Source organism: Leuciscus leuciscus, assembly GCF_965113295.1.
Source record: "Leuciscus leuciscus genome assembly, chromosome: 25".
NCBI classification, from domain to species: domain Eukaryota; kingdom Metazoa; phylum Chordata; class Actinopteri; order Cypriniformes; family Leuciscidae; genus Leuciscus; species Leuciscus leuciscus.
In genome coordinates, this window is record NC_138724.1 from 17,765,736 (window position 1) to 17,781,196 (window position 15,461).

The 15,461-nt window shown below is 39.1% G+C and overlaps 1 protein-coding gene across 1 annotated transcript in view; it reads left to right on the plus strand.

The window, feature by feature from the left end:
- wnk1a (WNK lysine deficient protein kinase 1a) overlaps positions 1–15,391 on the plus strand; it is a 34,784-nt gene extending 19,393 nt beyond the window's left edge. The window contains exons 10-24 of the mRNA XM_082160000.1: positions 5–73; positions 196–318; positions 1,699–1,778; positions 1,868–2,012; positions 2,148–2,264; positions 2,838–2,951; positions 3,038–3,092; positions 3,178–3,318; positions 3,406–4,145; positions 5,930–6,031; positions 6,130–6,569; positions 6,780–6,970; positions 7,061–7,165; positions 12,512–12,663; positions 13,529–15,391. Coding sequence (XP_082016126.1) covers positions 5–73; positions 196–318; positions 1,699–1,778; positions 1,868–2,012; positions 2,148–2,264; positions 2,838–2,951; positions 3,038–3,092; positions 3,178–3,318; positions 3,406–4,145; positions 5,930–6,031; positions 6,130–6,569; positions 6,780–6,970; positions 7,061–7,165; positions 12,512–12,663; positions 13,529–13,816 — 2,862 coding nt within the window. The 3' untranslated portion in view covers positions 13,817–15,391. The remainder of the gene's footprint in view (positions 1–4; positions 74–195; positions 319–1,698; positions 1,779–1,867; positions 2,013–2,147; positions 2,265–2,837; positions 2,952–3,037; positions 3,093–3,177; positions 3,319–3,405; positions 4,146–5,929; positions 6,032–6,129; positions 6,570–6,779; positions 6,971–7,060; positions 7,166–12,511; positions 12,664–13,528) is intronic.
- The last annotated feature ends 70 nt before the right edge of the window (positions 15,392–15,461 follow it).

Consider the following 15,461-nt stretch of genomic DNA (forward strand, 5'->3'; position numbering starts at 1 on the left):
TCAGTCGCAGCAGGTGAGCAGTACTTTGTCCCCAGCCCCCCTCCCCCAGACTGGAACTACGCCCACACCCCAGGTACACTTCACGTGATCAATAACATAATGACAAAAACATCTTGCTCTATGGATCTGTTGTTTGTTAAACATATACCAGAGTTATAAAAGCCCTTTTAATGTATACATGAACTCCTCTCTCAGATGATGGGACAGGCAGCCTCTCTGCCCCCTGCTGTTCAGCCTACCGTCCCCCTGCAGTACCATCAGCCACCTCAGGATGGCAGCGCTCCCCCTCAGTCACTGCAGGGCCCTCAAGTCTTACAGGTACAGCATGAATAGTGCCCTCTGGTGGCTGATATTACATCTTCCATTGGCCTGCATGTTGCTTGATGAATGTTCTGTGCTTTATGCATAACATCCAGCTTATTGGCAGTTCATGCATTAATACTACTGTTCTTTACTTCTCCATCTCTTTCTTGCATGCTGGCTGTTCTTACATGTTTGTCAGATATGGGCATGTCAACTCAGTCCTCCTGTTTTCTCACCACCTCCAAATGCTGAACAACTCTATTTTCTATATCAGGCTTGTCAGGTACTAGCTGTGCCTAACACTGGTGTGTGAATTAGCAGTTTGCCGATGTGGGTTTTTTAGTTCTGATAATATCTACAATGCTGAGGGCTGATATAATGCTTATGTGTATATTCAAAAAATGTAATGTGTATTAAAAAAAATTTTTTAATGGTACTCAAAATAGCTAAATATTATATTTTCACTTTTACACAATATATTCGCAAATATATTCGTGAATTGAGGAAATATTGTGAAAAGAAAATGTTCTTTTAATGTCAGTAATTTAGTGTACTGCGACCATTAAAAAATTTGGGGTTGGTAATTTTTCTACATTTTTGAAAGAAGTCTCTTATGCTCATCAAGACTGTATTTATTTGATTAAAAATACATTAAAAACCGTGTCATATGATCCTTCGGAAATCATTCTAATATGATGATTTAGTGCTCAAGAAATATTTCTTATTATTAATGTAGGAAACTACTCCCCTAAAGGGACCTTTGCAAAAATAAAAATATACAAACTTTCACATGCTCACGTGAAAGTTTCTCGTGAGCACGCAATAGTTTCTCACGCGCATGTGAAAGTCTGTATATTTTTATTTTTGCAAAGGTCCCTTTAGGGAAACAGTTGAGCTGCTTAATATTTGTGGAATTTTTTTTTTTTTTTTTTGAGGATTCCTTGAGTAGAAAGTTTAAAAGAACATAATTTATTTGAAACACACATCTTTTGTAGCATTATGCATGTCATTACTTTCACTTTTGATCAATTTAATGCATTCTTGCTGAATAAAAGTATTCAAAAACTCTTTGAAATGCCAGGGCATGTCCCATTTACTGACAATAAATTGTTGTGTGTGTATATATGCAGACATTATAAAAGCCATTGGCCGACGTCCTCTCTAGATATTGGCACCAACCATTGAAAAACTCTGTGAACTGTATAACTTCCTGTTACCTCACCCTCAACACCCTCTCCCCCCAAAGCCTTGTAGACTTGAGTCACCACAAACCAACAGTTTACAACAAGCCTTTTTGTCTGGAGGAAGTCCACCTTCTCCATGTGATTGTTTGTTATAGGTGATTATGATTAAGTCACTTGGATTCTAAAATTCTAATTTGATTCTCTATTACAGGTACCACTGAGTGTGTCCCAACCGCAGCCAGTAGAGCAGACACAACCTCAAACATCTCTGGTTCCAGCCTCCACGGAAAGGTGAAACAGCTTTTTTAATAATTAATGTGTATTAATATTGACCTTCCATTAGAGAGAAGTTGAACCAATGATGTTTTTGGTTCCCTCAGTGGCCATTCCGATCCTGCATCTGGTCTGAGCGATGGGAATGAGGGCAGGCACGAGGGTCGCTCTATGAAACGAGCCCAACGTCGCTCTGTACGCAGCCGCTCACGCCACGAAAAGATGGCTAAGGGCAAGCTCAATTTGCTGAATGTAAGTTACGCCCAAATCTAATATTTGTTTTAAATATTGGTATGTAACATTGTGTGATTTCGAGCACAACGATTTATACGTTTATGAAATAATACAATTAATTTCAATAAAATATTAATCTCTTTGTTTTTGTAGATTTCTAATATTGGTGACAGAGTTGCTGAATGTCAGCTGGAAACCCACAACAGGAAGATGGTCACATTCAAGTTTGATTTGGATGGAGATAATCCTGTAGAAATTGCTGAAATTATGGTAAACTTTTCTCTCTCTTATTCTCACCCTTTTTCAGTATAGTGGATTGGCATAGACCTTCATTCGAAATAATAATGATTTTTATTATGACATTTTATGTTTTGTACCGTCTGTTTTCACTCTCTTGAGACAGAACTGGGGGGTTTACATACATTTTACATCATATAAGCATTCTGAAATTTTTTCACAAAGGCAAAAACCTTGTGCATGTATCTCAAGACACGTGTTTTAAAACTTATTTTAACATGACATGGCATCTTACAAATTTGTAATCATACGTCAGACACCAGGAGGCGAACACAACGGTCAAAGATGTCCATCTATTGCATGTTCACTGTGGAAAACGAGCACAGTGAAATGAAAAAATTATAAAAAACTTTGTGTGAATTGCCTGTGGAAGGTGAAGTCTGTGAAATTTAAAAAGGGATTATTACTACTGATTAGAACACACCCCTGAGTTGGACATACCTTCTGCTGCAGAAAGAATTTAAAAATGAATTAGTTATTCAAATAGTTTTCCACCCCCTAGATAGTTTTCCTAAGTTGTATGTAACTTCTCTTTGTTTGTATCAGGTCAACAGTGATTTTATCTTGGAGAGCGAGCGGGAGTTCTTCATAGAACAAGTTCGAGAGGTTATTCAGATGGCAGATCAGAAAGGAAAAGCTCTGAAAAACAGCCAAACTCAGGTATCTACTATGATTTTCAGACCATAAGAATACATTTGAGAAATAATTTGTGGACTACAAATGAAATTCTCCCCATAACACTTCAGGTGATCAATAATTCGGCCCAGCAAGTACCTGAAATCTCAACATCCAGTGTGCCTGGTAAGTGTTCTTTGTAGTGATGTTTTTACGTTTTATCTGCCCCATCTTGCATCCTGTATCAATTGTCATATTTCACATTTAACAGGTGTGCCACCTAGCGTAGCAGCACAGGTGGTACATTCAGCAGGCCGACGCTTCATAGTTAGTCCAGTGCCTGAAGCAAGACTTCGGGAACCTTTGTTTGGACCTCCTTCTGCCAACACATCATTTGAAGACTCCACACCAGGTCTGATTTACACATCTGCAGAAACAGATGGCTTAAACATACTTAAAAACATTCAGACTGATTTTATCCATCCATTCTCATTTCCAGTATCTGATCCCACATCAGCCAGCAGTGTTCAGCAGGAACAAGCCAACTTTGCCCCTGGTTCAACCCAGATTTCTGTGGTACCTGCCACACCTGGAGGTCTTGCCCCAGAGAGCTGCATTCCTCCTACTTCTCAGTCATTATACCAGAGCCCTGTACCTACAGCCACTGCAAATCTGATATCAGTCACCACTCAAGAAATCACTCCTATACCATCTACCACCACTCAGCAAACCAGTACAGGGAGGACATCCCCTTCCCCAGCTCCAACTGAATCACCAGAACCACGTCGGCTGTCAAGTCCTACCCCTTTCCAGACTCCTCAAAACATTGTGGGTCAGCAGGCTGAGAGCAGTGGCTTGGATCAAACTCAAGCTACCATCCAGCAGGTGCAAGTCGGCCCCTCTTCTATCCCTGTGACACAACCAACTGGGACAGATGGTGAGGGTGATGTACAGGGGAAGCCACCTGGAATTGAAGACATTCACGCTTTAGACAAGAAGCTGCGTTCCCTTTTCAAGGACTCCTCTCAGAGCTCCTCCACTCAACCTGATGGATCTGGAGAGCCATCTACATCCTCCCCACCCAACACTATCACTCCTGGCTTGGTCTCCAGTGCGACGCCTCCCAGTTTGTCTCTCAGTTCCAGTGGGAACTTTGCACCTGGTGCTTTTGCCTCCGTTGGGACACCTACAAGCCATGCCCAGACTTCATCTGCAGATCCGTCACCACAAAGGCCACAGGTGGGGGAAGTTGCTAATTCAGCGTCTATATTGGTATTTGGATGACATGACGCTTATATATATATTAAAAATTCAAGTCGTGTTGTTATTTTTTACTAAACCTATTACAAATTAATTCAAATAAAGCTGAAATAAAATATAAATATTAGTGAAAATTTTGAAATGTTGCCATGGCAACTAGCTGGTTTAAAAAGTTTAACTTTTTTTTCTTTTTTCAAAATGTACAAAATAAGCCAATCCTTCTTCCAAAATGTCTTGTCTTGCCCTGATTTATATATATATAGAACTGTATGCAATTCCTGCAATTTGTTATTTGCTATATATATATATATATATATATATATATTAGAGGTGGGCATAGATTAATTTTTTTAATCTAGATTAATCTAGATTAATTTTGAAATTAATCTAGATTAATCTAGATTAAAATGGCTCATTTTAATTCTGCCGAAGGCATTCAGAATATGTGTGCTACCCAAATAATGACTATAAAAGTAAGTCTTTGAGAATGGGTTTCTCAAACCAGGTGGCGCATTAGACCAGGGGCTCATCTCCTGTTTCCAAAATGCATCACAAACTGCTTGAGAAAGCTGTTCTACTCATAGACTGTAAAAGGTTACTACTGTACTGTTACCGTCCGTAGGCAACATTAGGTAGGTCTATGTTATTATCAACTACTATAGGCTATCAATTAGGGATGGGCGATATGGCCTAAAATCTACATTGTGACATTGCAAGCCTCTTGCGATAACGATATACAGTATATTATAATAAAACCATTTCAGAACAGATTACATAGACCCATGCTAAATAACTGCTAAATGTATTTTTTTTTAAAGGGTGTATGTAGTTTTGAGAACATATATTGTGCAAAACTGTAAGTATACAACATAATTTTGCAGATAAATAAAATTTAAGTACACTAGCTGCAGAGACTTAAGTAGGTCTAATGTTTATTATGGCTTGGAGCTTATGAAACCCCAAATTTAAAATGAGAATATTGTCTAACTGATGTCTTTTCAGTTAAAAAGAAACACAACAACGATTCTTAAAATCGAGATTATGTGCTACACCACTAAGATATATTGGAATGGGAATAATACGCGCGCGCTGGTATTCAGTGATATCATGTTTCGTTTTGAATTTGAGGTGGTCGAACGGATTAGTCGTGTGTTAACTTACCGAACTGTTACCCCACATAGTTTGCTGCTGCTTGTCTGACGGCTTAAACCCGAACCAAGTCCAAATAATGGATGTTGCACCGATCTTTTTCACCAGCTTTCACTTTCAGCCGTGTTTACTTAAGATGACGACGAATATGCGTTGCAGCCGGGTTTACCTCGCGGCCGCGGGTAGATTGCGTCATCATAGCTTGTGTAGTATAGAGCCATCTCCCAACCCAACTTGGAGAATAGATTAACGGCGATATTTTTTTTATCGCGCGATAAGAGTCTCGCGTTAACGCCGATAACGGCCCACCACTAATATATATATATATATATATATATATATATATATATATATATATATATAAACATAAACAAAGATTGGACCGTGCACACTGACATGTTTCCTTATTTAAAGTGTAATTGTTAAAATTGCTTGTTACATTCTTCATCATGAGAACACACAGACTACATTTCTAAAAACTTGGCACATTAATTTCAAACTTCATTTTTATTTTATTTTTTGCTTATTCTTTTACTGTAGACACTCTTATTTGTCATTGACCCATTAATACATTGTTATAGCATTATTACACTTTTTTGCATTCTCTTTTAAAGACCTCCACAGCTGTAAATCAACCAGATGGACAGACAAGCACTGAGGAGAAAGAGCCAGTGACATCACAACTCGAAAAAGCTTTCAAACTTGGCCGATTTCAGGTAGCCTTATAGACTTCTCTGTATGCACTAGGGTTCATATTTTAATGCTTGAAAGATTTAAACGGCAAGTTCATGCACATCCTCGGTCTACATTTCAGGTTTCTGTGGCCAGTGATCAAGACCCAGGCAGTGCTCCAGATCCAGCAGTAGTAGTCTCATCTTCCTCCATCACCCCTTCAACAACATCATCGTCATCCTCCTCCTCCTCCTCATCACCATCATCTCTCTCTAGCCCTGAAAACACAGTTCATAAATCTCAGACCCCTCCCAGGGTCAGCCCTGAACCCGTCTCGTCTATCACTACAGTCGGCCGCTTTCAGGTGACCTCCAGCACTGACATCAAAGTGGGCCGATTCTCAGTGACCCCAGACGAAGGAAAGACCTTCTTCATAAGCTCTACTGAGGGACCGGACATCGCTAAAGAGCCTAAAATGAACGCTTCCAGCATGTCCATCACCAATCACTACCTCAGCAGTGACAATGACTCTGAACCAGAAGATGAGGGCCTTAAAGGAGAGATGAACAAGCTCAGGGAGAGGTACCTCGATCTTTTATGTGACCCCAATTGTTCATGTTTGACTCTGTAAAGATAATCATGTGTCATGTGATTTTATATACATTTATGCATTTAGCAGAGGATTTTATCCAAAGCAAATGACTAAAAAGGAATAAAAACAATTTATCATCCTCATCAACAAAAGCCATTAGTTTTTATCAATTCGTGATGCCCTTTTATTTCTTTTTGCAGACATATGGTTGAAATTCAGGCATTACAGAATAAACAGAAAAAGGAAATCGAGGAACTCTTTACACGTCTAGGCAAAACGCCGCCCTCTGTGGTGGTCCCTCCCACCGTGGCCATTGCGTCAGGAAGGCGGAGACCCACTAAGGGCAAGGGGAATAGGTCAAGAAGTGGTAGTGGCACCGGTTCCTTTCAAGGTATCAGAGCTTAGTGGTTTACATCCAACTGTAACATCCTGCTTAGGCCTTGTGAACAAATGGCTTAAACTGTTGTTTGGTTTTGTCTAGGGAACAAGCAAGCTGTACAAAGTGGTCAAAATTCAGTCAATCAGTCTGCCACTGCGAAGACTTCAACTTCTGAAACCGTACCAAGCTCAAATGTTCATGTGCAAGGTATGACACAGCATTTTAGTTGAAGTAATGTTTTCTTTTTTCTTCAAAATGCTCAAGTTCTTCTAATCGGCAGAGGTGGGGGACTCGAGTCACATGACTTGACTCGAGTCGGACTTAAGTCGCAAATTTTAGGACTTGACTTGCTTGATAAATATTTATAAAAGACTTGACTTTGACTTTATATTCATGACTTGAGACTTGACTCGGACTCGAAATAACTTGTATTCTGTTTAATAAATATCTGTTTTTGAACGCACCGCAACCTAACCACGTGACGCAGCAGACAAGCAGAGAGTACTAACAGGCTTGTTCGACTTGAACTGGCGCTGCACAGACTAGGGGTGAAACGGTACATGTATTCGTATTGAACCGAAACAGTACGGGCGTCACGGTTAGTGCATGAATTTACATGGTATAAAAATAAATAACTCACGTTAGAGATGTGACGGTGATAATGTTCTCCCACCGGTTAATCGACTTGTGACAACATCGGTATTACCGGTTTCATCGTGGGGGTGGGGGGTGTTAGAGTGTAATTTTTTTTTTACATGGCGTCAATTCATCATTCGTATTGAGTTTGATTGACATGCGATCTGACCAATCAAATTCCACCATTTTTGTGCGACAAAGCAGTCGTTGTTGATTAACTTCGGTGGACTTGAACTTGGCTTTAACTGAGGCAATCTGTCACGACACATTAAAGAGCCAAAAAACGGTAGGCCTATTTTATTTTTGTTTGACTGACCAAATTTGAAAGTTGAGACTTTGTTTCATATTAAATATTACCTGCTCGGTCCTGTCTTTCAGCGCGTTGTCAGTGTCCTCTATTTTTCACTGCTTGAGATCATGTTGAGAACAATAACGCCCTATTTGAGGGTATAGGGCGCGATTTCGGATTCAACCACAGTGTTTGAATGGTGGGTTCGTTATTATTCATGAAAAACGCAACAACAAAACAGTACAATGGCAAATGCTTATATTAAACATAGAACATTTATTAAAAAGAATAAGAATACACCATGTAAGGTTATATTTCAGCACTTCGCGAATGGACAGCGACTCTTAAGTAGCACGAACGCATTTTGGGAAACGCGCGTGGAATTGCGGCGAGCGTAACCTTGCACATAGAGAACGCTCTTAAGAGCTAAGATACATCGTTATCGGGAAACCCGGCCCTGGTCTCCGCACTAGCCTAACTGAAAACTATGAAAGCCGTGTGACCGGTCAACCGGTAAAAAATAAAAGAAAAAAATACATTAAAGAAACTATTCCCTCTGATTTTGTTTCATTAATAAAGTTTGACTAATCGCAGCATTCTCGCATTCGTTTAGAGCTCGTGTGAATTGCACGTATAAAATGAAGTTAACGAACAACCTCGTTCCATCAGGAAACGCCACATGAATTTCACTGCGCTTTATGAAGAGTTTTTCTTTTACGTGAAGAAGCCGTTCGCTGGAGATGTGTTAAAAGATTCATTCATGCACACAAGAGAGTGCATTCATGATTATTAGGCTACCGGTATACCAATCCTTGTTCAAGGCCGAAAAGAGAACTCGATACTGACGCGCATCTTTTCCGTGTGTGTGTGTGTGCGTGTGTAATAGGCAGGACTTTTTACAGCGCAGTCTTGTTTTGTCGCGCTTGAATGGTTGAGCGTGATCATCCAACGCTAGTCAACTGGTGACAGAAAATACGGATACTGCGTAATTGCTTTAAAAAAAATGTTTGTGGTGCTGCGGTGGGCAAGTGATGAAACCGGTGTTGCGACTGAACACCGTGTAACACCGACTATCGTGCCAAGCCTAACTCACGTGTAAATTACTGAATGTAATGCGGAACTACTGTTAGATACGCGGGTTCTTAAAGGGGTCATATAATGCCATTTTTGTACAAGCTAATATGATTCTTTAGGGTCTAAATTAAAAGTTTGTAATATACTTTAATTAAAAATTCTCATTAGTATTGTAAGAAAACACTCATTTTACCTGGTCAAAAACAGCTCTGTTTTCAGCACGCCGTTTAAGTGCATGCGTCTTTAAATGATAATGAGCTCTGCTCACCCCGCCCCTCTGTTCTGTGCGTACACCGTTTCTAACACAATAACCATAACGCGTTGTTCATTATAAACGTGGGATTATGAATTATATAGAGAACGTCGTACATAGAAAACATGCCGTAATGTACCCAGAGTGTAAACAGCCACATTCATCGTGAAGCGTGCAAGCGATTTGCAAAGATTAATATAAATATTATTATAAAGGTTAATAAAATGTTACACTCACTTCTTTTTCTGGAGGTGCAGCGCGAACACGAATAGTTGGTACTGATCCTTTTTTCAGGAGCAGCTTCTTTAGAAAAAACAGCTTTACTGACCCTCGAGCAGTCTGGTGTGTGAAATGATTCGCGCAAACATGAAAGCATTGACGTTAGTGTTGTCACGGTACCAAAATTTCAGTATTCGGTACCGATACCAGTGAAAATCCACGGTTCTCGGTACCAATTTCGGTACCAAAGCTTAATTTAGATTAAATTTACATAATTATATTAAAGTGTATATCACAAAGATGGAAACTGTAGTATTAAAAACACTTTACAATAAGATTCCATTTGTTAGATAACATTAGATAAAATGACCTAACAAAAAAAACAATAGTTATATACTGTCGCAATTATTCTCCTTTAGGGGTTAATTTAAAAATACATTTTTAAAATCAAAAGTTAACATTATTTCTTTTAACATTATTTAATGCACAATGAATGAAGTGAACAAACATGACCAATCAAGTGTTTTGTATTAAATAACATTCACAAACGTTAATTAATGTTGTAAAAATATATTGTTCACTCAATGTGTTATGTTAGATAATGCATTAAGTGATGTTAATGAATGGTATCTTATTGTAGCATTACCAAACTATACAGGAGATAAAATATGTTTTATTTGACTTGACTATACTTTTATTTAATCCAAAACTGTATTCATATTTAACTTTAAAAGGGCTTTTTAAACCTGCTAAGAGTTATCCAGCCAAGAATAAGACTAGAACTGCTTTTCTGACGGACTGATATTAATGACGGCTTTTTATTTCTCATCTACATAAATATATCTAGTAGTAAAGCTAATGCAAGGGCTAGAAATCAACGAATAGGCCTATGTCACACTTCCTCGTCGTCATGGAGAGCGCAGTTCGCACAAGCGTTTGTACTCCCGTGGCGTCTGTCGTTGCTATGCATCCATGAACGCACATGGAAAAGCGAGTGCGCCGCTTCTATTATGAGCGCGCTTGCCGCGCGCCATTTGAAATAACCATAGACAGTATAAGAAATAACGTATCTGCACGCGCAAAAACATCAGCACCACATCAGCAGCAGCACCGCCGATCGCCATCAGCGCTTTTATGAAGAGGACGCAACTGCACGCGCTTCGGGCATGCACGCGCATCAAGTACCGGGTTTGAGAAAACCTGGTACCGTGACGTTAAAAAAAAATTAGTACCGACTTGGTACCGAAGTACCGGGTCTTTTGACAACACTAATTGACGTTGATCGTGGGGAATATTCCCTTAGAAAACAAACTCAGCCACTGCGTCTGCAGCGGTTCGTCAAAATGACTGCTGTGTTCCTTATCACACCCAAGAACAGAACACCACAATCGCTTAGATGCCATTCTGCTCATAGACAGTGCTCCAGTGAGTATCAACAATGACGCGCGGACTATGATGACAGACAGCTCGCTCACGAGTGAGGGCGGGTCTGTGTTGAAACGCTCCTGTCAATCAACAATCGTGGGAGGGGCGTCCGACCGTGTGACGTCACTAGGTCGAACGGCTTGATTTGAGAGGGGGGGGAACATATAAGGAGATTTAAAAAAAAAAAACACTGGATGGATTTTTTTCATTTTATGATGGTTGTGTACAGGCACTGCCAAAACACATTTCAGTACAATCAACTTGTAAAAGTGCATGTACCATTATATGACCCCTTTAACAGTCACCTAATCTGTCCCGCCTTAGCTCTGTGGCTATAATGAACAGGCTGCGAGTGTGATGTCAAGATTGCAATGCTAAAATATGTTGCGTGTGTGTGTGTGTGTGAGAGAGGCGTGGGCGCAATCGAACAGTGGAAACATAAAAACATACTCTGTCATTTAGTTCATAGTACAGGACATCATTCAAACTGCAAAGTGTTTACTTATATTTGTCTACACTCGCAATAAAACACAACCTTGTGCTTTTGTCAAACTGTAAAATTTAATTTTTTTTGCAATCGTACACTGTCTAATAATTGGTCTTCACTGTTAGACTTTGAGTGAAAAGCCTATGGATAGTTTTTGGGGATGCACATAAAAGATTGTATACACCTTCACACACACAAATAAAAAAATTCATACAGACTTGCGAACCCAACCATGCATCCACAAATAAACAAAACAAACAAAACATTTATAATAACCTCGAACTTGCAAGCACAACCATGCACATGCAAACAAACAATACACTCAGTCTTCACTCATACAGATGCACACACATTCACTCACAAATATTAATCACACTCAAATCACCTCTCTCTCTCTCTCTCTCTCTCTCTCTCTACACACACACACTCACATGAAAATAAAAAGTCAAACTCAACCATGCACATGCAAACAATACACTCTTCACTCATACATATGCACTCACATTCACTCACTTTAATCATACTAAATCAAATAACCTCTTTTTCTCTTTCCTTTAAAAAAATGAGAGAGAAAAAAGGAAATATCTAACTTGAGGATATACATGTTCATGTTCCATAAAGGGGATGCTTGTTTGAAGAATGCCATTTGGTGGCATAGAAACCATTATACTTGCATTGATTAATACTTTTTAATGGTCTTCTGCAATGTTTGAGGCATATTTAGGTACAGCAGCTGTTTCAATATTTTACATGCTTTTATGTTGGCCTAATTTCAGTTACATTTTAGGCTATGTAGTTTTACATTTTATTTATTTATTTATTTTTAGATTTGTATTGTATTAACAACTCAGCTGTATGTGGAGTCCTTTTGAGTAGAAATGCATATTGCAATTTTTTTTGTTGCAAATAAACTACAGTTTTAACTTATTTTAATATATAAATTCAGTTAAATCGTCAAACATTTGTATGACTTGTCAGTGACTTGCTTAACCCAAGCTACGACTTGACTTGAATGGCTTGACGTAAAGCAGTGACTTGACATGCTTTTCACAAAATTGACTTGGACTTGCTTGAGACTTGAAGGTTAAGACTTGAGACTTACTTGTGACTTGCACATGTGTGACTTACTCCCACCTCTGCTAATCAGTGAATATTGATTGTAACTTGTAGGAACCCCAAGTCCAGTGAGAGAAGAGAACGGACAGAGCCATGACCAGGACCAAGTCCCAGCTACTAATATACCACGCAAGGGCACATTCACTGATGACCTCCATCAGTTGGTTGATAACTGGGCCAGGGATGCCAAGAACATGATGCCACAGGTAATAAGAACTACCCCAAAAAGAACAAACATGCTCATGATTTACGATAATTCTAAGTCACTAAAAATATATTGAACATAATTTCGTTCTGATATAGATTATCAGTGACTGTTCACAAGATAGGATACATGTATAGCCAGCAGGGTCAAAATTAATGGTGGCTTAGGACAAAATGGCATAAAATTAACAAAAATGAACCCCAAATTCAAGAAAAAATGTCCCTGTATATTTAAAATAAATCTACCACAGCTGTCACGATTAAAGTGAAATGTGAAAATTACTGTAAAGTGTCGATTGCAGAATTACATAGATCTGCTCATGTTGCATCAGATTTCTTTTTACACGTGTAAAGCACTGGTTTCCCACTAAGCATTTTTCCATAGAACACCATTATAAATAAAACTCTTACTCAATTTAGCGCATTGCGTTCATATTTTGGGCTCATCTGCTCACCTGTATATGGTATGCATCATCAATAAGGTGCATTCTGAGTTTGATCTTTTAATATCACCATTTTAATACATAAAGGCACTTTATCTGTTTTTCACATTAAGCATTTTAGAATGTTCCACCGTTTTTACTGATTGAAATACTGCAGCTGGTGCTGTATATGGATCACAAGTACCCAAAAGTTACATTTGTTCACATCTTTTGGTTTTTCTTCTGTTGCGAGATGATCTTAATATTGCCTGAAACAGTTCTGTGGATTTTTTGCCCTCCAGGTCTCTGAGCCAGTCATGTGACTGATAACTATGAATAGCTAGATGAGCAGGAGTTTTCAAATCATATTGTGCATTTTAGCATGCTGTATTGACCAATCAAGATCAAAACTGTTTTATAATAAATAAACTGTCTTCCTCCTCAGATGTTGCCACGTAAATTCTCTGCACCAGGTCAGCTTTGTTCCATGGGTGGTCACATGCCGGCCAACGTCAATCCCACAACTGGACGGAAGGGTTCACTGTGTGTGAGCAATCAGCAGTTTGGCTACACCTGTCCCACCTACAGCATGCCTCAGTGGGCTCAGGGGGCCCCGCTGTCTTCCACTGCTCCCCCTGCAGGACTGCAACCGGGCTTCCTCGTTCCCTCAGGAGCTCACCAATCTGGAAACGGCTGCGGGTCAACCAATCTACGTACCACTCAGGCGAGCTGAAACAGCTGCTGATGGGTTGGTACAATGAGGAGAGAAGCTGTGCCTCACAGGGTTGAGATTATCGGGCCTAGTCCTTTAAGTGGACATGTTTTATTTGACAGTTTACATTGGAAAGACTTCTAGGTCCATATAATGTGACTCGGGTTATTCAAATTTGACCTATCCGGCTGTTTAACCTGCTGATAGATGAATGTGTACATTTGATAAAAAGGCACAGAAAGGGTTAAACTGGGTTAAGTTGTCTTAAACATCATATATATAGCCTTATAGTGTATGGATACCATCCTTATTGTAATAGTCAGGCAGTGTGACCAATGAAACAGTGATGGTGTTGCAGTTTGCCTGCAGAAGAGACGCTGACATGTTAGTGAATGGATGGAGAGATTGAAAGACTACACCACCAACACAAGTCTCAATGGGCGCCGACTGTACGTATCCTACAAATGAGTCTAGATTGTTGTAAGATGGATAAAGAAGGTATTTAGATGTAACTGCATTTGAGACAGTCTTCTGTTTTCATTTACTTAAGTTGGAGTTTGAAATAAAAGGAAGAGGATGTGCAATTGAGGGAGGTAAAAGTAGGGTTTTATAGCTCTTCGTACTTGCACGTATTTCATAGCATTGTTCATTCGTGACCTTTTTTTATATATATATATATATCATTTATGGTGAACTTACAATAATACAGTGTATCTTATATAGACAGTCACCACTACTCCCTGCCCACACCCTTTTTTGTATGTACGTGGATAGATGTCTTAGTTTGGATATAGATGGTCCTTGAGAGGGTGAGCATCCTGTATGCATATTAAAGAAAGCATATTTCTTCATCCAATCACATATTGCTTTCATTTTGAAAGAAGCTAGCCTTAAACCACGGGACTATGTCTTCCCGTCTTTAAAATGTCATATAAACATCATAGCCCATGCAAATGTGGTCAATGAAATACTTGATTTTGGGCAAATCAACGTTTTGGTGACCAGCTTTGTTGAGAAAAGATTTAACATGGTGCATTTGACTGCAGCAACAGAAGTACAGTATTAAACTACAGTATATCACACACCCCAAACCCCCCCAACCCAACTTTTTTTTTTCTATACCACAAATTGAGTGCCAATCGTTTGCGGAAGTGACCTCCGTCATCTCTGAAATGATCCGCTTGACTTCTCTAGAGAAGGTAAATGTTACTGCAATGCAGAATACGCGCCGTTTAAGGTTTAACCGAGTGGGGAGGGTTATTTGTTACTTTTGATACTTGACTGCACAGATCCAAATACTCTGTAATTGACCAGAACCACATTTAGAGATAGTGAAACTGAGGAAATGCCACTAATCACAATCACACACTCCTGTCACATAACTGAAATTCTGAAAACTGCATGTTTTCACAATCAACATCTCACACAAATGAAAACAGCATTAAATTTGTGGGTTAAAAAATTGCTGCTGCTGAAGTTTCCTGTCAATTCGTTTCATCCAGGGTCCTTTTGGTGAATATATGGTTTTATGTATCAGTCTTGTAAAAAAAAAAAAATGTATATATTCAAATGCTTAATAAAACATTTTGGACTTTTTCTCCTCCTACTACATTGTGCTTTTTTTCTTTTCTTTCTTACACAAGGTGTTCTCCAGAATTTTAGTAGT